A 22130-nucleotide genomic window follows, 5' to 3' on the forward strand; every position below is an offset into this window, starting at 1 on the left:
ATTACAGTTCTCAATTACACTTTTCCCAAAGAGAACACTTTACTTGTCTGAAGCAGATTTGACAACAAAACTGGGTGGATTCAAAGGCGTCTGGCTGACATGTCAATCTATGGTGCCAAGAGACTGGAATCACCCTAGATGCCTGCAGTGCTTGATGATAACAGAGTAGTAATGTTTGTGAGCTGTGACGTTGAAGGGGCCATTGTAAACTGTAATACTTTAGATCTGTGGTCTTGATTAGAATGGGTTCAAAATAAGGAAGTTGCTTACAATACATGAGTGCTCTTGAGAAGAGGAGAGGGAAGTATATTGTATGGAGTTTTCTGAATTTGGGGTCAAATTCTGCTTTCACATGCATGTATGCAGCTCCAGCTGATTTCAGTGGAGTTGTGTGCTTATGAGTCACAGAATTTGTCTCATTGAATATAAAATTAGCTTTCGAGCCAATAGGAGTACAGTCTTTGTCTCTTTAAGTCACCTGAAAAGCTATTGATAATTGGTTTTTTTGTTTTTCTTCATCATTGTTTCACCTGCCTGGAAATGGCCGCTGCCTGTCACTTGATGGCTTCAAAGTACCTCTTTTGAAATGATTCCCCTTTTGTCCTCAAGCTCCTTAATGAAGCGGAACCAAAACCGCACACAAATTACAAGGGATCTCCCTACAATACGCTGGTATAGAGATTGTCTATGTAGGAAGATTTCCCAGCATAGCTCCACTGTTATTATTTTGTTATAATGGAACTTTGGAAGTGGAGTAAATATTCTAGAATAGTATCAGAGGGGTAGCTGTGTTTAGTCTGGATCTGTAAAAGCGGCAAAGAGTCCTGTGGCACCTTATAGACTAACAGATGTATTGGATGTGTCTGACAAAGTGGGTGTTCACCCACAAAAGCTTCTGCTCCAATACGTCTGTTAGTCTATAAGGTGCCACAGGACTCTTTGCCGCTTATTCTAGAATAAAATCACTTTTATTCTGGAATAGTGGCCAGCTAGATGCTTTATACTAGCATAGCTATAGCAAAATAATTGTACCAAGTTAGCTATGCTGGGAAACTTCCCCATGCAGACAAGCCCTAAGGGAACTATTGTTTCTCTCTCCACAGGGAATGGTTTTATCATGCGGAATTGCCTGGGTGAACCCTTAATGTAGCCTAATCTCTTTAACAGGTAGTGTGTTGTTTAGAGATTGTAGTCTACTTTCCTAGCATACCAGAGTATGTGTGGAGGGAAAGAAGGTGGAGGAAGCAAAGAAGTGCCTGCTTTCACTTTAAAAGACTTTTTTTATCGGAGGGGAAATGCTCAGCCCCAGTGATTGGGCTTTTTTTTTTTCTTTGATTGCTTGCTGCCGATCAGTGCTTGGAAAAGTGGTGTCCTGGCTCAGAAAACCTTTGTTCTGGTAGGGCAAGGGAGTGCCACCCTTGGGAGGTTGTGAGTTATCATATCTAAAAACTCACTAGTCTCTCGGTCTGGCAGTACTTTGGTACTGGTGCAGGATTGAATCTAGCAGCTCCCAGGTCTTGGGCTAGTTTATTTTTCAGTCCTTGAAAACGCTTTGATTTAAAAGCTAAAATTCATTCACCTTTCATGTGCTTCTCATGCTTCTTTGTGCTAGGCTTGCCAATTATCAGGGATATATGTGCTCCTAAAGGGCCTTCTGCTGAAGCTGAATTTGTGAAATGATATTTTTTCACTGAAACTACCAGGATGTCACAGGCACAGCGCTGTGTGTTGCAGGATCAAGGAGAAGGTGGTTTGTCAGGGGAAACTGCTTAAGAAAGCAGAAATATCTGAAATAATTTGCGAAGCAAAATACCAGCCATGGCATGGACTTATGACTAATGCTTGAGACTAGGGATTGGTTCTGTGCCTAATGCTGCCACCCACTCGTCATGTAACCTTGAGCAAATCAGTGCCCCTCTCTGTGCCTCAGTTTACCAATCTGTAAAAAGGGAGCATACACTTGTAAAGCTCTTTGGAAGTCTTTTGTGAAGGTTGCTACGGAAGTGGAAAATAAAAATATTGTTTTATTGCAGTGCAACTGGTCAGTTCAACTGCTTTAACCTTCCCCCACCAAAAAATAAAAATAAAAATTACAATTCAGCCGTGCTCGCTGCTGCTGCTAAGTGATGCATGCAGTGTATTCAAAGTCATGTTGCTTTTGCTTTTCCGTAGGTGTGCAGGCTGTCAGAGCTTCCTGATACAGCAAATTATAACAATGGCAGGTCACCGCTACCTTCTTTTCCTTTCACTAAACAAATTCCCAGGCACGCTTTCGTGGCAGGGGGGCGGCAAAGACTGCTGTAGTATTGCATGATCCTTAGATACATCTTCCAGTACTGAACTCTGTGTGTGTATAATCTTGACATCAGGCAGCAGCTTCTCCGGTAAGGATTCTCTTGTTAGTATTTTCGCCCTGTAACACTCAGAGTAATACATCTCCCTTCATCCCCATCCATTGTTTCTGTTTTCTGTAGAAGATTCTAATGCCGTCAGCTGGAATGAGCCCCTACTACTTTGCCTCTTGTCCTTTTTACCATACCATCTGTTCCATCTGGACTTCTCTCTCTGTATAAGAAGCAATTGGCACCATTCACATCAGCTGAAATTTCCCTCCAGGCCAGGCAGGAACTCCTGAGAGATCCAATAATAATCCTTCGCTTTATCCCTTGTTCATTTTAAAATAGCTTTGTTCCCTAGTTTCAGTCAGACGTCTTTTAAAAATAGCAGAGTTCATTAACAACTGAAAATGATTTGAAAATCTCATTTTTCTCATTAATGCTGACCCCTCAGCTCGTCTTTTGTATTTCTCCCATCTTATACCAGGAAATTCATTTCTCTCTTGTTTATAGTCAGTTGTGCTTTCAGTTTCTTAGTGCTACAGTGTTTGGGTTTTTAAACCTGGCAGGGAACTATTTATTATTTTAAAAACTTAAGTCTTCATTTTATTTACACACACACACACGCGCGCGCGCGCATGTTTTTGGTCACAGCATTTCCATTGGTGCTAGTTTTATTGTAAATTTGGGTTAAGTTTTATTTGGTGGGTGTCCCTCTTAAATCAAAATACAAAAAATTGTCTTAATTGGGATTTGAAAAGAAAACCTACGGAAACAGATTTAGTCACTTTCACATTGATAAGATTTTGTTTTTACAAAACCTAAATTTGTGTGGATCTAATCTTACTTATGTTGTCCCTGCTTAAAGCAACTGATATGATTTTATACTGCACCATTGAAGTCAGTGGGAGCTTTCCCATTGACTTTGATGGGTTCAGGATTAGGCCCTGTATTTCTCTTCTCTTTTTTTTATTATTGAAGACACCGGCTTGAAAACATGCTCTTTTTAAGGGGTCACCTGCTTCTTCTCCCACATGAAGTCACACTGACATTGCAGTCCTCTAACTGTGTGTTGTAACCAGATTATATTGATTTTAGGTGAGCAGTAATTAGCAGGTGCAGGCTCTACAGAAGCAAAGTTATTGTTTTTGTGCAAAAGCCCTTACTGCTAGAGTGAGGGAAGGGAGACAGCAAAAAGGGATGACTTAATATCAGAATTATTTCTAAATAGCTTTCCTGGAGCATGGTCAGCTGTTTAAGGTTTACCAAATTTTAGACTTTGACCCCTGCTGGTACACGAATGGGGAAATGCATAGTGGGAAAGTGTGCACTAAAGGGAATAATGAGTGTGTTGTTTTTCATACACTGTGTTCACTGGGCACAGGTTCTGTCTAGTTCCTCTACTCTCCCGATTCTGAGTCACCTGGTTAAGCATGTTCCCATTAAAGTCAGTGGCAAAATTCCCTTTGATTTCAATGAGAGCAGGATTCAGCCCTTATTAGTTGTACCATGCATGCTTCCTGACTCCTGGATTTCTCAGGGAGGCTGGCATCCATGTGAACATGCATGCTGCTACTTCACCACTCTTATCCCACCAGTAAACGCAGTACAGCTTGGCAGGAATTGCTGGAAATACCACAGCCTTCTCAAAATCTGTTTAGATTTTCTTTTTTTAAACTACCATCTTCCTGGAATCCTTGAGAAAGTCCTTGTGGGGTCATAACAGGCATCTCTTTGTGCTTTCTGCTGTCTTCGCTCTCAGCGGATGGTCTTGAAGTCCTGATCTAAATTCTGGAAATAGCTGCTGGGCTCAGCCATGCTTTACATATTTGCTCTCTGTTTGGCTTCTATATGGGGGCAGGGCAAGCAGGTGCCCATGGAGAAAACATTCTACTGCAGCCTGAGTGAAAATCTCCTGCTGTCTGTTTTCACCCCCATGTGATCCATCCTTTTCATTTGTGTACTCCTGTCCTGCCCTCAGGCTGATGTGATTGTCAAGCAAGCAACTCAGGGAGCAGCTGCACGCTCAGTTGTAGTGCTTTGGTTGCCCAGTGCCCTCTTCCTTTAGGGCAAATGGTCTTTGATCTGCAGTAGAGCAAACTGTGTCAGTGCATTAATGTAGCACAAAAGAGAGTACTAATAAAAATGTGGATGGCTACAACCGGGATGTTGTGTTTTAGCCCATTTTCCTTTTGATTTTTGTACTAATTCTTGTCTAAGGTTAGAGTGTGACTAGCAATCAAATTCATGAGCAATCCTGACACTTACATTTGCATGTACCGGTAGGTAGGTATATGAGGGAAGCTGTTGTTATATCTCTCCTCTCCTCCTCCCCCCTTCCCCCCCCAGTAATATTTATACACACACTGTTTCAATTTTAAAGTTGTAGTGAATTCGGGTGCTCATGGAAATATGTTAGAGCTGTAACCCTGGAGATCAAAGGCCACTCTGTCCTCAGAACAGGTCGAGTGTGGTCACAGCCGGGAAGGATTTTCCTGTGCTGCCTTGCTAGTATACAGTACTTCAGCTGTGTTCTGGAGGAGTCGCCTTCAGGGCTGAGAAGGTAATCGCAGGACCTTAGTAGGGGGTTGCATACAGAGGTTCTTTAAGAAGGAAAAAACAGACAAGTACTGTAACATTAAATGCAAGTCTGGATAACAGGACTGCAACACACTACCTTCCAAAAACGTCACGGCTTTTTAAAAACGAACATGCAGAAATTAGGAAGTCTCTCCTTCTCCTGAAGGTAGTTTGGTTTTTGGCTGGGGGGAGTGTGTGCACCTGCCTGCCCCCCTTCCTCATCGCAAATTCCCCAGCAGCAGAACCTCAGCCTGTCAGGCTCAGCAGTGAGCATTTGTCAGGGTGCCACAAAGTGGGCGGGATCAGTTAGGCTGCTGAATGTCAGCAGATGCCAGCTATCAGGCACAATGACTTTTCAGCTTTCTTGCCCTAAAATCTAGCCAAGTCCCCAGTCCTCAGGAATAAAAGTTCACAGGTTTTAGCATCAACTCTCAATCATCTCACTAACTTTGAAAGCTAACTGCATTGCGAAAATGTAGTCAGAGATGGAAGTACAGTAATGCGTATTTTTTGCCTCTCTCCTCTAATTCTGGAACACCTTAATTTAGTTTCCAATCTACTGTTGGATAGATGCGAACTATAAGGAATTTGGAGGGATGGAGGAGGGAGGGAAACCGCTTTGGACAGAAAGCTGTGTGCATCTAAAAACCAGTGGGAGTGGGGTAATAATGGAAACAGTTTTACCATCAGAAGATGCTTTAGTAGAAGTGTAGGCTACCCTTGGAATTGAATGCACTGTTCTCTTGCTAGAACATGTGATAGATAAGTTTGGGTTAAACTCTGCACTTCAGCCAACCTATGTACTGGGAGTTGTCTGTGCTATCTGGGTAAGGAAGTGTGCTCAGGTGTTTATAGATTCATAGATACTAAGGTCAGAAGGGACCATTATGATCATCTAGTCCGACCTCCTGCACAACGCAGGCCACAGAATCTCACCCACCCACTCCTGCGAAAAACCTCTCACCTATGTCTGAGCTATTGAAGTCCTCAAATCGTGGTTTAAAGACTTCAAGGAGCAGAGCATCCTCCAGCAAGTGAGCCGTGCCCCATGCTACAGAGGAAGGCGAAAAACCTCCAGAGCCTCTTCGAATCTGCCCTGGAGGAAAATTCCTTCCCAACCCCAAATATGGCTATCAGCTAAACCCTGAGCATATGGGCAAGATTCACCAGCCAGACACCCAGGAAAGAATTTTCTGTAGTAACTCAGATCCCACCCCATCTAACATCCCATGTGTTGGTAGACTGGATCCAAGTAGCAGTTCAGTATTGTTCCAAGAAGCGTGGAAGCGGGTTTCAAAGTATTATTTTTGTAACTTGTACTGCCACCAGTGTTTTAGGACCCAGATACAGCAGGCAAGGTCCCTGGCCAGGCAAGCACCCTGATCCTGCCACTGGATCTGGGTAAATGCATGAGTCTAAGTATGTAAATCACATGTGGACTTTAATTCTACAAGAGGGTGGGTTTCCATACTTCAGTTGTGGATTCTGCAGAGACCTCTACAGGGAAGTGACCAGAGCAGCTGCATGCTGGAGAGGATTCTTTCAACTGGAGAATATTCTTCCTCTGTTTTGGAAATGAAGTTTCTAATGAGCTCTGTGTTTGACAGTGATGGTCTCCTCTCTGCTACAGAAGAGCTCAGTTCAAGGCACAGTGCAGGGTCTGAATGCTGCTTCCCCTTTGCCTTTTCACCTCTTTCATGTCCAGGTTTTAATGATCTAAATGACGCTGTGAAGTCTAGTGGCCAGCGAATACAGGCCTTCCATTGTATGTGACTTTCTGCTCACTGGACAGTTCATTTGGAGCATGGGTTCTGTTTCCATCTGTTGAAGTTTCACCCCTGCTAACTTTTCTGAAACTGAGGGGCTGAACTATCAACTCTGGTAAAATGTTTTACCACTTGTTCTCTTTTTATTTTTAAGGGGAAACTGGCCTTGGTAAGTCCACACTGATGGACACCCTTTTCAATACTAAATTTGAAGGTGAGCCAGCATCTCACTCGCAGCCCGGAGTTCAGTTGAAATCCGGTACCTATGACCTTCAGGAGAGCAATGTTAGTCTGAAACTGACCATTGTGGGCAGCGTGGGCTTTGGGGACCAGATCAACAAAGAAGACAGGTAAGGAAAAAGGGATGATATTTGTTTGTAAGTTGGTTAAGTCAGAGAATAAAACACTCGGCACGGGTTCCCCATCTGTTCTCTAGCCTGGCTCCATCCAGGCTGGTCCAGGTGGCTTTGAAATGGAGGTGCCTTCTCACATCTTAGGAATCACGTTAGAAAACCCATCTCTGTCCTGCTGTTCGGAATGGGATGGTGGAGAGCAGGCAGTTGGCCTTCTCAGAAGCCTACAGAACGTCCATGCTGCACGGAGCATTGGCCAAGAGACAGTGCTCATATACTGCAAGCTGTGTCTACCCGACTCAGTATCCCCAGCTGCATCCCATCCATTAGATGCCTGTGCTCCACCTGTCTAAAGAGCAGAGCAAGCTGAGGCATTTCCTCACTTGCTCTCTTGTGCTCAAGCAATGCAAACCACAATTACAGTCCAGTGGTTGCTTGTCTTTGTTGGTTGCTGGCTGTGGTTTTTCAAACAAGATTATGTGATGTGCCCTTAAATACTCTGTGAGAACTGGTCTGGTCCTTGGCAGCTAGCTTCCCAGTGCCTGTAAACAGAGTGGTCCAAGTGTACATCCATTCTTCTCAGTGTGCTGATCACAGAAATACCCTCCTCCTAAATTGTAGCTTTGTACAGAGGCTCTCTGGATGGTTTTACTTTGACATGTTTTTTTTTTTTTTTTAAAAGCACACCCTTCCGCCATCTTGGCAGTTAAGTGATAGTCACTCTCTTTTTGTAGTGTGTCCAGCACTCAGTATTCCAAATCGCTTTACAGGGTAACTAAATGAGAGCATGTTGCTGGAAATGGACTTTTTGCTGTAGGAGGACTGTCGTGTTGTGTAGGAAGTGGTATTGAAAGCCATCCCAAGAGAGGAGAAGTGCAGTTCAACCCATGGAACTCTTGGCCACATGACAGTAATGAGGCCAAGACCTTACTGGGATTCCAAAAAGGATTAGAGATTTATATGAATAACAATATTATCCAAAGTTATGAGAGATAAGGGTATAAACCCTCATGCTTCAAGGCATAAGTCAACAGACCACTAAGTTCCATGGGTAAGAAAGGAATTTACCTGTAGGCAGGTTATTCCATATTAAGCATGCTTTCATGAGTTTTCTTGCACCTTCCTCTGAAGCATCTGGTATTGGTGTCTGTCAGACAGGGTACTGGACTAAGAGGACCATTTGGTATGGGAGTTCCAATGTCCTAGCACAATGTAAATTGCTTACAAACGAGCAAGTTTCACAGGAGATTAGGTGCTGCACTGTGGGTTAGTAACCAGTGGATGACTTTTCTAATAATGGAGCATAATAAATGGACAATGCTCTGTATTGCAAGGTGTACAGTTCTTTTCTCCCTTCCTCATAAAGCTATAAGCCCATCGTTGAGTTCATTGATGCCCAGTTTGAAGCCTACTTGCAAGAGGAACTGAAGATAAAGAGAGTGTTGCACAACTTCCATGACTCCCGTATCCATGCCTGCTTGTACTTCATTGCACCCACAGGCCATTCCCTGAAATCCCTGGACTTGGTAACGATGAAGAAGCTTGACAGTAAGGTACGGGGCAGATCACCACAATCATCTATTCCTTTTCATCTGGTTACTCTTCAAAACTATGTGAAACCTCATTAATCTGTCACGGGGCTCCTCCCCACCTCTCCATCCCTCATGCTAGTGCAGATTAGTGGGGTCCTGCATAATATTGTGCAGCGTTACTGAGAAGGCTGCATAGTACACACTTGAATTCTATCGTGTACCTAAGTTTTGTTGCTAGACATGGAAATTGCTCCTTTCGTGATTGTGACTGAATGAAGACCAATCCCTTTTATTCCTGTGTTCCTTTCAGGTCAATATCATCCCTATCATTGCCAAATCTGATGCCATCTCCAAGAGTGAGTTGACAAAATTCAAAATTAAAATCACGAGTGAGCTGGTCAGTAACGGGGTGCAGATTTACCAGTTCCCGACAGACGATGAATCAGTGGCTGAGATCAATGGGACGATGAATGTAAGTGACATAGCAGCTGTGATTTGCTCAGCGCAGGGCTGATTTTGATCTCCACTTTCTGTTTTATTCCACTCTAAAGAGCAATAAGAGGATGTTACTTCAATTTTATATTTATAGTTCAGTTCAATCCACAGTGTGTTGAACAGCCAACTCTGCGGCCAGCCTCTTGTGCTGTTCTAATCCACTAGTTCTCCCAGTTGTCCCTGGAGTTGCAAAGTAGACACAGCTTGAATTTCTAATATTAAAAAAACAAGCAGAATCGTCCCTTCCCTCAAAATATCCTTTAAGGCTACCTTCATACTTCCCCTTAATGTCTTCTGTTAGTTTAAAATGTGCTGATACTATGTGTTATTTTAAGAGATGCACTTTTTGGAGGTGGGAAAAGGGGTTGGTTTTGTTCTGAAAGTGACTGTTTGGGCCAATTCATTTGTGGGGGGGATTCCATTGTCTCAATGTAATTTGGCCAGGGATCAATTTAGTGTGTGTGTGTGTTGCCTCCTCTTCTGCCTCCCCTCCTCCCCCGGGCTCAGTAGTCTGGTTGCTCCAGATTCAGAGTGTGATGGGCTGAAAGGCTCTCCTATAAATTCTAGCAAGGGGAGGTGTTAAAATCTACCCCTCCACCCTGCCCCTCTGATCTTAGTCAGCTGTCCCTGCATTCTGCTAACATGGCTGTATTGGTATATGCTCCCCATAGATGTGGGGTCAGGGGCTTTGTTGGCTTCAGGCAGCTGGTTCCCTGAGGGCGGGCGTACCTCTGCAGGAATTGGGGTGGGGTGTGTCACTGGATGTTAAGGGAAGACCAGAGGGTCCTCAGTCTTTTCAAAACAAATCCTCTCCCAAGTTATGTAAACTCATCCCAGGCCGGCAGAGTCTCATGCTTTATTTACCACCTCTCTGACTGGCCGGTCACTGTTGGAAATAATGCATCCTTTTAGCCACTTCGCCGCTGTCTTGACGTCCATGTGCTGCAGCTGCTGACAAACGAATGGAAGATCAGGGCAGATGAGTAAGTCTGGCCCTACTACAGGAGTTCTGGGATATGCTTTATTCAGATTAGCATTGCCTGTGTTAGACACAGTGATGCATTCATACCCCTCTGCTGTTCTCCACACCCCCTCCCACCCCATCTCCTGGGTCTTTCGCCCAAGTGGTTGGTACTTCTGCATTCTTGTTTCTTGCAGAGTCATACGTTTCCTTGGGTCTTCCTTCTCATGTAGCCACGTCTTTGCACAGCAATAACTCCCCTTGCTGGCTCTGATCGCTCTGTGCTCTGCCTCGATGCTTTCACAGCCAGACGCTCATCTGGCTGGGTGGTCTAGCTGCCCTGTGGTGGAGATACTCTGAGGACGGTGGCATGTTTTTGGCCATAACAAGAAGGCAGAGGGACTGTTGCCGGGACTAATAGTCATAACGGTTCCCCTCCCCAAAAGGGCATGTGGCATTAGCTTTGTCCAAGTAACAGCTGTTTCCCTAGGGCTCAGAGAGATTCTCCTGTGCAGGTCTGGGTTTCCAGTGTAAAACACCATAATGCAAAGAGGGGCCAAACTTTCAAAAAGGCAGCCCTACCCTGCCTCTCATGGGCACCTCTTGCACCACAAAGCTTGTGTTAGCAGTTTTTGAAGTGTGGCTCAGACACCAGAACCCGTGCTACTCTGTCTGAACTCAGGGCAAACTGTCCCTGTAAATACCTTGGCCCTCTTGAAAACTGACACCCTCATGTTCTTGTCTCCTCACATCTCAGTCATTTTCTGAAGACTTTTGATGGAAAAGGCATTTTCTCTCTAAAGGTATTTGGACAATATTTTCTCTGACTTTATCTAAGGAGAGCATGTAAAAGGGAGCCAGCACTGTGAAGGGTTGGAACACAGGGCAGGACGTTGGGGAAACCTGAGTTGTGGTCTAGGCTCTGACATTGGCTGCTTCATTATGTTGGGCGTGTCACTTAATGTCTGCCTCACTTTCCCATCTGGGTAATGTCTACCTGGAAAAATGTGGTGTGAAGTGCTAAGAATCTTTATTAGATGGGTATGCTACCTACTGTGGCTGCTTTCTGTATTTTCCGTTGTGGTTTGATCTTGCCATTTGAATGGTTTTGCTGTTGCATCTCACTCTATGCATGGATCCTCTTGCTATTTTAAGATTTGAAATAATGTTGGGAAAAGGTAGACTCTGAGAATCTGGTGATTGACAGAGGAATAGCCACCACTTTCTTAGTAATGCTAAGGTCCATGGTAAATATTCATCCATCTGTCCCTTGGTCATTTCTGTTTCTCTTGAATGGGAGTTGCCATCACAGATTTTAAATACACTGTAAATTGCCAGCGGCTGAACAGAGAGAGAGAGAATCCCATTTAAATCCTCACATTTAACTGATAGAAATCATAATTGCCAGGTTTATGAGGACTAATGATTATACAGGAAAGAATCCAAATTTGATTCAGGTATTTTATCAAACCTGGGGAAAATGCATTCTAGTAATCTGTTTTATTAATTGCATAAAATGAATCTGCTTAGACTTCAGGTGCTGGAGATAACCTGGCAGAGCGATTGAAACCCATAATAATAGTGCGTAAGGCAAAAGCAGAGAGATTTTTTACTTTCTAAATTACATTTAGAGCAGAAGACGATGAGCCTATTTGAAAGACTTCTCTAAAAGAAAGGGAGGCTTTCCATTCCTTTTCTCATTTCTTCCCAGATCTACATACCAAGGGCAGAATTAAGTTTCTCTTGAACTATCAGATCATTCATATCTGTGCAAATCAAAACCCTCCTGAACTGGGAGAATCAATCCTTATATCGATGCTGTTGCTGGGTTACTTGATTTGATCTGGAGGAACTGACAGGGCTGTTTGCTTGTTTAGTGTATTTAAAAGTGTATTGCTTGTTTTTAAAAGATTGTGTCAAGAGTGCCAGGAGCATTGCATGGGCCACTCTGTTATGACAGTTTGTAAAAATCCAAATAAACTAAAATTAGAATAGCGAAGGAAGCTACTTTGCTCCCAAGATTAAAATAACAGCCAGATGATAAAATAGTTCAAACAGATGGTGTTCTGTCTTGTGGGCAGAGCACAGGATTTTGAGCCAGAACTCTTGGATTGTATTCCTCCTTCCATCACACACTTGTTTGACTTTAGAAAAGCTACTTCAGTTTACTCATGTGTGAAATCAGGGTAACAATTGTATACTTCATAGGGGTGTTCTGAGGCTTGATTGTTTGTAAAGTGCTCTGGGTTACTCAGATGAGAGAGAAGTTCAAACGATTTTAGTAAGGGTCTGAGCATCCAGATTTGGTAGTAGGCAAACATATAAAGCCTGCGGGTTGTTATCAGAAAGCAAAGAGCTGAGAAGTTAAATGTAAAGCACTACTGTGGTGAGAGAACATTAAATCTGAAAGGTCCAGGGTATAATCAGAATGTCCTTGTAAAACACATCTGAAGGCTCATTAGATGAATATTAAAATCTTTCTGAACTGACTCTTTCCAAGAAGCTCAGTGAAAAGCTGGAAGCCAGCTCTGAGACTTCCCAGGCTTGTAAAGGGCTAGCACTGTGCAGTAGTTGCGGATTATAAACGGGGCATTGTGAAAGAACAACTCTGACTGGTGGCTGAAGAGTCTGTGTGTTTCCAGCACAATTGCACAAACTGGCACCCAAAACACTTCCTCAACTCCGTAATGTACCTCGAGCATTTGCAGCTTGAGATAAACGCACTTCTCAGGTGGCTGATGGCCCTTGGTCCTCAGCCTGGTGCTGCTCAGAATGCCCCAATTGTCCTGGAACTCATAGGAACCATGTGCTGCTGCTCACGTGAATGGCAAGTTTTAAACAGGACTTGGGGAATTAATAGAGGTCAAAGTCATGTTAGAGCAAAAATAACCACCGTAGCCTGTGCTACCCCTGTGAAGAGCATTTAATTGGCAGACATTTATAGAACTATCGTATTAGCCACACTGGTCTCCTTCAGTTATCCAAGTCTCTGTAAGTATTGAGACATCCAGCTTAAGTTTTTCAATCAACTATTGAATTGGAAGCTACGGATCTAATGCAGTTTCACACATACTATGCCACAGAAGCACAGGAATTCAGACAGAAACTCGGTATGCTGGCGCTCCCAAGCAAGGTTCTCAAAACAGTAGGAGACTGTTCTAAAAACAGCCAAGCCAACTGGTCATCAGAAGATTGAACCTGCTTCAGAAAGGGTGACCAACATCCAGCAATGCAACCGCTGGACTGTAAACATGTCCTGCGTGGTGCCTAGCCAGACCTGCTTGATATCTGAACGTCATGCAAATCAATCGCAAAAACAAAGGGATGAAAATAGGCCAAGTGAATGGTGGCTATGAAGGTGCTAAAAAGCCAAGAGCACAGTCCGGAAATTCTTGTGTGACATGCACCATCCTGGGAACCACAGAAATGGAAGAAAGAACTCAAGATGGGAGCCAACAGACAGTCACTACCTACAGTAACTAGTGGGTTATTGAAGGGAAAGGGTCAGCAGCAGGAAGCACATCAACTGTAATTACACACACAGACACAGACACACACACAGACAGAGAGAATAACCATAAGAATGACACCAGCATGAGAATCCACCATGTCTTCGTGGCTAAATGCAGGCCAGCTGTCTAGTGGAAGGCTCTCAACTAAACGATGGTGTCACAGTCTCTGGAAGGAGTATTTTCTAGTCCTGGAAAGACACCTGTAGTCTCTGCACTTTAAGTACCTGAATTTTCTTTGACAATTTCTAACGGTTGTACTTGAACATAGACTGACGATGACTGATACCATGTTGACAAACACAGTATAAATGCCTAGATAGGCTAAATGCCACATTCTGTTCTTAGTTATGCCACTTACATATCTGCAGCAACATCGTCAAAGTTATTCCTGATTTATGCCAGTCTAACTGAAGGCAGAGTTTGGCCCTTGATCTACCTTGTTAATCTTTTAGTCTGGTTACATTTTTCTTTTCTTTCAAATATTTGTTTTCTGAAAGCTGTGTTCTGCTCTTCCTACACCCTGCTGTGGGAAACAAATTTCCCATTCATAACCTTGTAGGTGGTAATATCCTGTTTTTCTGGGCAGTTGCTAATATGAATTCATTCCACTTCCGTGAGTAGATGTTTCCCCTTTAGGTCTCTGGACTCTGTGTGTGTGTGGGTGTTTGTAATTTTTCTGTCTGAAAAACCAAATACATTTTAAATGAGGACACAAAATGTTTCCAATTCAGTAACTGTTCAGTTGTTTTCTTTAAATGTACAGCACTGTATTTCCAGCCCTTCATAGTTAGCTGATTTCCAGCAGATATCTGCTTTCCAGCTGAGAGGCCGGATCCTTCCCTTTGGCCACTTTGCTTCCTAAAGCTCTCTGTACCCTCAGGCAGAGGGAGTTAAACCTAAACATAATGGGCCCAAATCTGTGCTGACTTATTCACAGCCGGTTGGTTTCAGGGGGAGTGTAGAGGTGTCTGTCCACGCAGAACGTAGCCCAGAACAGCCTCAGGGTGTTGAACGATTGCATGGTCCAGCAGAGCTGAGAGTCTATCTCTGCACTAAGCCCTTTTCTTTTTATACAGTATATTCATATCTTCACTATTCTGACCATCAGAATGAGAGCAGTAGGGCCCAGGAGAAGGCCACATGGCTCATCTGAGTCTGTCGTGGATGCTCTCAGGCAGTTTCATAGTGTTTGTTTGTTTGTTTTGTTTAGTTAGTAGCCTGATTTAAAGCCAAGGGTTGTATTTCCTATATCACTGACATGTGCAGGTGGAAAATAGCTTCTAATGCTTTGTTTGAAGCTCACAGCATTAAAATTACTAGGAACTCAGTCCTGCTCCACTCAAGTCAACAGGTGAACTCCCATGGCAGGATCAGTCACTAGCTGTTCTCTGTGCACCACTGCTCCCACCCCCACCTTTCCTGATTCCCCCTTCCCCCATCCCTACTCACTTTCAAAACCCTGTGTCATGTCTGACCATCCTTCAAGTTGACTGGGGCTGCCTCTGGTTCCCTTTGGGACTGACATATGATTCAAGGATGATGCCAGAGTGGTGCCTACAAAATGGCGGGCTGGTGCTTCCTCCCCTTTTCTAGGAACTCCACCTGCTGCACCCCCACGATGCTCGTATCTCACGTCTGCTCAAGGATTGAGGGGCAGATCCCTGGTCTCAGGCTCTGTGTGTCAGTGAGTGGGATGAGCTGGCTCTAATACAACCCTATCAACTTAAAACCAAATCTCTCCACATTCCCCGTCTTGACTCTTGTCACTAATCCAACAAATTTGTGATCTTAAACCTACTTGTGATCTTAAATCCTTATTCTTTATTCCTGTGAGCAAAGACAAGGTCATTGATCTTACTGGTGTAATTGGTATCCCACGGCTACATTAATTACTCAGAATTCAGTGCAGCTTAATGGCTCTTACTAGCAAATGTCAATGCATGCTATCCAGCATATGGGGCTGTGGTGGGGAGAGGGGGCAGAGGAGCTGGCTGCTTATTTTAAATGATGAAACCCAGAGTGTGATTTGTTCACTTCTGTGCAGAATGTACTATAATCCTCTGCCCACCCCCCGCCCACCTTTCAGATCTAGTTTTTCACACGGCCAACAGAATAACCTACCAAGAGCAGCATTTTTAGTTCAGCTGCAGAAGTTTTTCTGAAAGATTTTAGAGAGAGGGATGGAGTGTACCCACAAGCCCCTGACTGCTGACTTTTAATGTTTATAGAGCTCTTTAGGTTTTTCAAGCTTTCATCCACACGGTGACCCTTTGAGGTTGCTAAGTATGGTCCCTATTTTACAATGGGAAGCTGAGACTGAGAGGTTATGTGGCTTGTGCAGGGTCACCGAAGGAATTGGTAGCAGAGCTGGGGTTAGACCCTGGAAGTGCCTAGCTTCGAACCCTACACTCAGTCTACTAGGCCATGCTGTGTTCTATTACTTGTGGGATGCCAATATCCCAGAACGGAAAGTTGGGTGAAATTCTCAAATCTCTCAGGCTTACTGCCTTGGGGTGGAAAGCAGCCTCCATTAACCTTTCTTCACATCTGGGCAGTGAGGGGAAAAACCGTGCTCCAAAGCCTGAAAACTGGCATAGCAAAGACAAATGGCAGAGAGGATCACTCTGAAGTTTACAAGATGTGCAAGTGCAGGGAAAAATGTGCATTCTTTGAAGGATCACCAGGCAAGCTGGTGGATGCCGTTTAGGATTGCTTTAGCTGGATTAATCCCTGTATTTTTCCAAGCCAAGCCCCAGAGACCATGTGCTTATAGGAAAATTGAGTTAATACATCCCAGCTAATCAGAGCACCACTTCGGTTCTCCCACCTTTGTGCTATTCCAAAATGTATCTTTTTGGTTTGTTCCCCTAACTTGACCTGGGAATCTCTCCTTCCCTCTAGTGTGGAGTGAGTCACTTGCTGCTGTTGAGTTCATGAGGTGTGTTTATGAGGCAGCCAACGGCTCAGTGAACAGATCAAAAGCTGTTGGAGAATCTAGTTTGATCAAAAGGCTCTTGTGCAAGACTGGACCACTCTGAAGATTGGTGGTGGGCAGAGCCTTTTATTTCTAGATTGCAGGTTCAAATGCAATGCAGGCCATGGTAACTGCAGGTGGTGGCCATCTTGCTGGTTTTACGTACGCTCCCAATAGTTACTTGCCCACATCGAGACAAACCACCACAACTGGCATCTTGGCTGGTAGGCTCGGTGCAGAGGCCAAGGTACGAACGGGAATGGAGACTGACCTACCCCATAGACACGAGGGTCCCTTCTGGTCAGGGCTGAGACATGTCGGCAGGGAAGGCTGCTTCTGTTCTATGGCTAATGCTCCACAGAACAGCCTCCAGGACTATTAAGATGGTCACGTTCACGAGTACTGAGTTCTCTCTCTCATGTCACTCATGTGAGTGTCTTAAAGAGGGGAAATGTGTGAGAGCTGAAAAAAGCAAAGGAGGCTCCGAGAGGGGTCTTGCTGCTTCCACACCCCCGCAGGATTAGCTCCTCAGGCCTGTTAGGACAAAAGCAGAGTTGGTCACAATGCAGCTAGTTCAGCTTGCTTGAGACTTGGGGAGTGTATGTCTGGCAGGAGGAGCCAGGTAATGAGTAGAGAGCAGTCACATTAGTAACAGAGGTCCCCAAAGCCCTTCTTTGTCTTGGCCTGGGGCCACTGCCCCACCCCACTTTAGTGACTGGGCTTATGGGATGGAGGGGAGACTGAACTGGTGTCTTGGGGCCTGTGTTCAACAACGTCTCATTTGGTAGCTGTGGGTAATCCAGACGGTTTAAGTAGCCATAGTAAAAGGTGACTAATACAGACCTGTTGAAATGTTTCAGGCCCACCTGCCGTTCGCAGTGATTGGCAGCACAGAGGAACTGAAAATAGGAAACAAAATGATGAGAGCCCGTCAGTATCCATGGGGCACGGTGCAAGGTGAGTGCTGCTAGCCGGTGTTTCCTGGGTGTGCTGGGACCATTCTCGTAGGTGGAAGCACCACTGAGTCCCAGTCAGTCCGCTGCTATAGCTCTGCTGCTGACTTGGGTACTTCCGTGCTGTAGTTTTCCTGTTAGGGATTACCGTCCATATTCTTCATTGTGATTGCTGTGGGCTCTTCTTAAGAGAAGCTGCTTGCAGTGCCAGAAAGGGTTACTGACGTCCCTTCATGGGGTTGGGTAAGGCTGAGGAGTATCTGGAGAAGATTGATATCTCTCTCTCTGTGTAACTCCTTCTCACAACTCTGTACAGTTGAAAATGAAACTCACTGCGACTTTGTGAAGCTGAGAGAGATGCTGATCCGCGTGAACATGGAGGATCTTCGCGAGCAGACCCACACCCGCCACTACGAGCTGTACCGGCGATGCAAACTGGAGGAAATGGGATTTAAAGACACTGACCCAGACAGCAAACCATTCAGGTGTGATCCCTGGAGCACTGATTGTAGGAGAGTGAGGAGCTGGAGAGAGACTTGGTGGGCCCTGGTAGGAGGTTGGGTACTGTATAGCACCGTGTGACTGCTCTGTGACCTGGTTCTGCAGAAAACGCCAACCTCCTGAAGTGTTTGATCTTGGGGATCTTAATTGGGCTCTGTGCAGCCCGGCTGATTTACTTCCCTCCTGGTCAGTAATGAGTGGGAGACCAGCCACCACAGCTAGTTAACCCCTCAGTGTGGGCCCAACCGAAGTGAGAGAAAAGTGGAGGAAGGAGAAGTAAACAGATGAAGGGAGGATGTAGATGGGGTGTGAGTGAAATGGGGATTGGGGAGGAGAATGCTAGAAGCAGAGAGAACTATGGGAAATCTCTTTATGAAACACAGAAGCCTCTTGCCCCATGGGAGCCCCTGCTAGGCATAATGTGGTGGTTTCCCTTTGAACAAATGTCCATCTTGAAACACTTTGGCTGACTGATTTTCCAGCCTGCTCACGCCAGTGTCCAGAGGTGGTCTCTGCTGTTCTTTTCCACCCAGTCACGACTAAGCTAGACCTCTTCTATAGGAACTGCAGAGACCTGGGGTGAGGCTAAAACAATCAGAGGGTGGTTCTTGGAGGTAGTGGGCTAACCAACTGCTGCATCAGACAGGATCACTGTGACTTGTTAGTCAAACCATGAGGCTGGAGAGCCCATCCATTCAAGCCCTTTTAATATATGGCAGTAGTGTGATATTGCGCAGAGCTAATAATGACCTGGCAGAAAGGACCCTTGGAGACATATGGATTAGCGAGCAGCATGTGAAGGATCTGATGGTGAAGTTCTGAGCCAAAGTTGATTGAAATAAATTGAAAGCCTTCCATTGATCTCAAAGGGCTATGGATGTGGACCTGAATGGAGAAGTGGGAGAAGGAAAATGGGCTGGGTGAGGAAGAAGGTGGGGCGGGGGGGAAAGCAGCATAAGGAAAAAGCTTGACTTATAATGGGGATGTGAGGTTCTCATAGAGTTGGGGTGTCTGAAGCACTCCATCTTCTCTGAAGCAAAGTCAGTGCTCCTCCCAGCAGGAGGCCTAAGGATGGTGTGGTACCTGGTACATTCATTGGCAAATGACTGACCTTTAACAGTCACTCAGATTGCAAAATGATGGAGACCTAATTTGCCAAGTTTGGATCCAGAGTCAGACTTCCCCAGAGTCCTATGGATGTTGGGATGTGGGTTTTGAGTTGGCCCCTTCTGTTAAGATGATTAATGGCATTAGAGCAGCATGGTCAAATTCTGCACTGTCATGTGCATTCACCCCAGCCATCACCCTCCTGGATTTTAATGGAGATACACAAAATAAGAGCAGAATTTAGACCACTGATGATTACTGGGTTTTTTTTTTTTTCCCTCCTTAGCTTACAAGAGACTTATGAGGCCAAGAGGAATGAGTTTCTGGGGGAACTGCACAAAAAGGAAGAGGAGATGAGGCAAATGTTCGTCCAGAGAGTCAAGGAGAAAGAAGCTGAACTTAAAGAGGCCGAAAAAGAGGTAAAGGCAGCTCTGTCTCCAATCTCATCCGTGGCTGGGAGCATTAAATTCACCTCAAAAAAGTTGGCACTGCAATTGCCATTGTGTAGAGAACACGGCCTGGCTTCATGGTGACACTCAGTAAAGAGAGAAGGGTCCAAATTTGGGCTCAGGAATGGAGTGTGTTGTGTCTGTTTTATGAGGGGAAGAAATCAGATTGTTACATTTGCATGCCATAGGAAAATGCAACATTCTTCCATTGTGATGGCTACCAGACAATATCGCAGTACCATAAATAAATGCACCACTTTCACTGTGCTATGTCTGCATGCCTGGCCTAGGGAGAACTCGGACCCCCCTAGTTCAGTTGTGATCCCTGGTCCGTTGTCCCATTTGCTTTACTGAATTCCCCTCCACGCTGCGTGAGTGTGCCGAGATGCAAGGAGTGGAACTGAGGCCTTGAAAGAAGCCGAATCCTCAGTCTGTTTTCTTCACGTGCAGGGAATTTAAATACACAATTTCCTGAGAATCATAAGGGGAATAAATCCTGTAGTGTGATGGCCTGTGAGAATAAACTCTATGGCATGAAATAGCTGTAATCCATTTAGGCTAGAGCCTAAAGCCTATAATTTACTAACCTCTGTCGTTAATTAGGTACTTAAGAAGAATTTAAGAAATAACTAAGAGGTCCCATTAGAAAGTAAAATAAATGGATTAAAATAAATTAAAAAACAAAAGTTGACTGCTACCTTTTGTAACTAAACAGCACCTACCACTTGTCCCATCCCATCCATACCTTTCTCAATGATATATTAATACAATAATGTCTAGATTGTAAACATTTTGGGGTAAGGACTGTTTACCACGCTGTTTGTGTAGCACAATGGGGTAATAAGCATGTGATTTCCTGGGCTGTATAGCATGTTGTTATGAACCTATGATGACAGTCTCATAGGATCCTAATCAGTTCCCCCAGGGAGAGTCAGGTGAAGGAAGAATCAATACAGTACCTCGGTGTTCTCTGGAATAGAATGGCTGCTAATGCCTTGTTCTCCTTTGATGATCTGTCCCTTTTTGTCACTCTAGCTGCACGAAAAGTTTGATCGTCTCAAGAAGCTGCATCAGGATGAAAAAAAGAAGCTGGAGGACAAGAAGAAATCTCTGGACGATGAAATCAATGCATTTAAACAGAGGAAGACGGCAGCTGAATTGCTCCAGTCTCAGGCCCAACAGGCTGGAGGATCACAGACTCTTAAAAGAGATAAGGAGAGAAAAAAGTAAGTGGCTAACCTGGTGGTGTTTGCTTCCTGGAAGTGATTTTCCTTTATTAGTTTCGAGAGGTGAACTGGGTTCTTTTCATTTAAACCTCTCCAGTACCATTTCTCACTCAGTAGAACTCGGCATCCCTAAGGGCCGACTTTTCAATGAGACAAACCTTCAGCCCCTAGTATGGCTGAATAATAGCCTGAAGCACTTGACCATCACATTTCTTCTTGAAGAGCAAAGAACCAAGTGCTAACTAGGCGAGGTAATGTTGTGATTGCCACTAGCCAATGGGTGCCTTAAACCAGGCCTAGTCAGGTCTTTCTTTTTTGGGGGCTAGGATTCAGCCGTCTTTCCCTCTGTCTATGCCATGTCATTCAAAAAAACCCAACCTGATGTGATGCTTGTTCAGGGACCTTCCATGTTGTCCTGTGGACAACATGTGAGTAACATGATGGGGAATGATCTCATGTAGTCTAGAGAGGTGCAAGATGATGGTTCTCAGACGGAGCTCAGTTTGCCATAGTTAAGTATAAAAGCAAGGAGAGCCCTGTAGCCACTTGGAGGTACCATGCATCTAGAGCAGGGTTTGAGCAGTGGATGTATCAAAAGATGAACAGAGGAGCTTTTCTTCTCCCATTAACCTGTTTATTTAAGTCAGTGATACTCAGACTGAGGCTGGGGAGCCGCAAATGGCTCTTGAATGTGTCTCCTGTGGCTCTTTGCAGCACATGATATTAACACACTGTGATTTAATAATTAACCACTCTGGTTAATAACTTAATCAGGGTGCTTTTACTGTGTTGTCAACCAATTGTAGACGACTTGGTCAGTCATTTTACTGGTAGAATAATAGATGGTAAATGAAACAATGAATTCACACAACTGTGGCTCTTTTGCGTAATGTTGATCGCTAATTTAGCTCCTGAGGTCTGAGTATCCCTGATGTAAGCGAAGAGAGAGCTGAGTTTTTCCCTTGTCTGAGCTCTTCCTATAGCTCCTGGTTACATTGTGGACATTTTCCATTGAAGCTAATCACCTTAGATACATACATGCAGATCCTAGGACTAGTAGTTGTTACTTAATGAATTCCAGCTGCTTCATAACAACATAAGCCAAGTAATATTTTCTCATGGGAAAATGTAAGAACCTGGTGTGTGACTCAAACTAGGTGAAGAGATTAAGAGTGAAAAGAGGATTTCAGTGGTATTACTTTGGTGGGAAAACTAGTGTAACAGAGTGTAGAATTTGAGTCCATAACCTTTAGTCTGCAACCACTAGAGAGCAACATAGTCATGCTTACTTAAACAGCCTGTCATTCCACCTGGAAGTGGGCAGTTATCGTTTCTCTGTGATGGTACATTACCTGAAACAGAGTTTCATTGCCATCTTGTGTGTG

At 44.4% G+C, this 22130-nt stretch overlaps 1 protein-coding gene across 5 annotated transcripts in view; it reads left to right on the top strand.

Annotated features, from left to right (window-relative positions):
* The window catches only part of SEPTIN6 (septin 6), a 42796-nt gene that overhangs the window by 12173 nt on the left and 8493 nt on the right, over positions 1-22130 (top strand). For all 5 annotated transcript variants that reach the window (XM_084639088.1, XM_084639090.1, XM_084639087.1 and 2 more), the window contains exons 3-9: positions 6837-7032; positions 8402-8588; positions 8878-9039; positions 17370-17466; positions 17779-17947; positions 19357-19489; positions 20555-20745. In XM_084639088.1, coding sequence (XP_084495214.1) covers positions 6837-7032; positions 8402-8588; positions 8878-9039; positions 17370-17466; positions 17779-17947; positions 19357-19489; positions 20555-20745 — 1135 coding nt within the window. The remainder of the gene's footprint in view (positions 1-6836; positions 7033-8401; positions 8589-8877; positions 9040-17369; positions 17467-17778; positions 17948-19356; positions 19490-20554; positions 20746-22130) is intronic.

The sequence above is a fragment of the Lepidochelys olivacea genome, assembly GCF_965140295.1.
Source record: "Lepidochelys olivacea isolate rLepOli2 genome assembly, chromosome: 9".
Taxonomy (NCBI): Eukaryota; Metazoa; Chordata; order Testudines; family Cheloniidae; genus Lepidochelys; species Lepidochelys olivacea.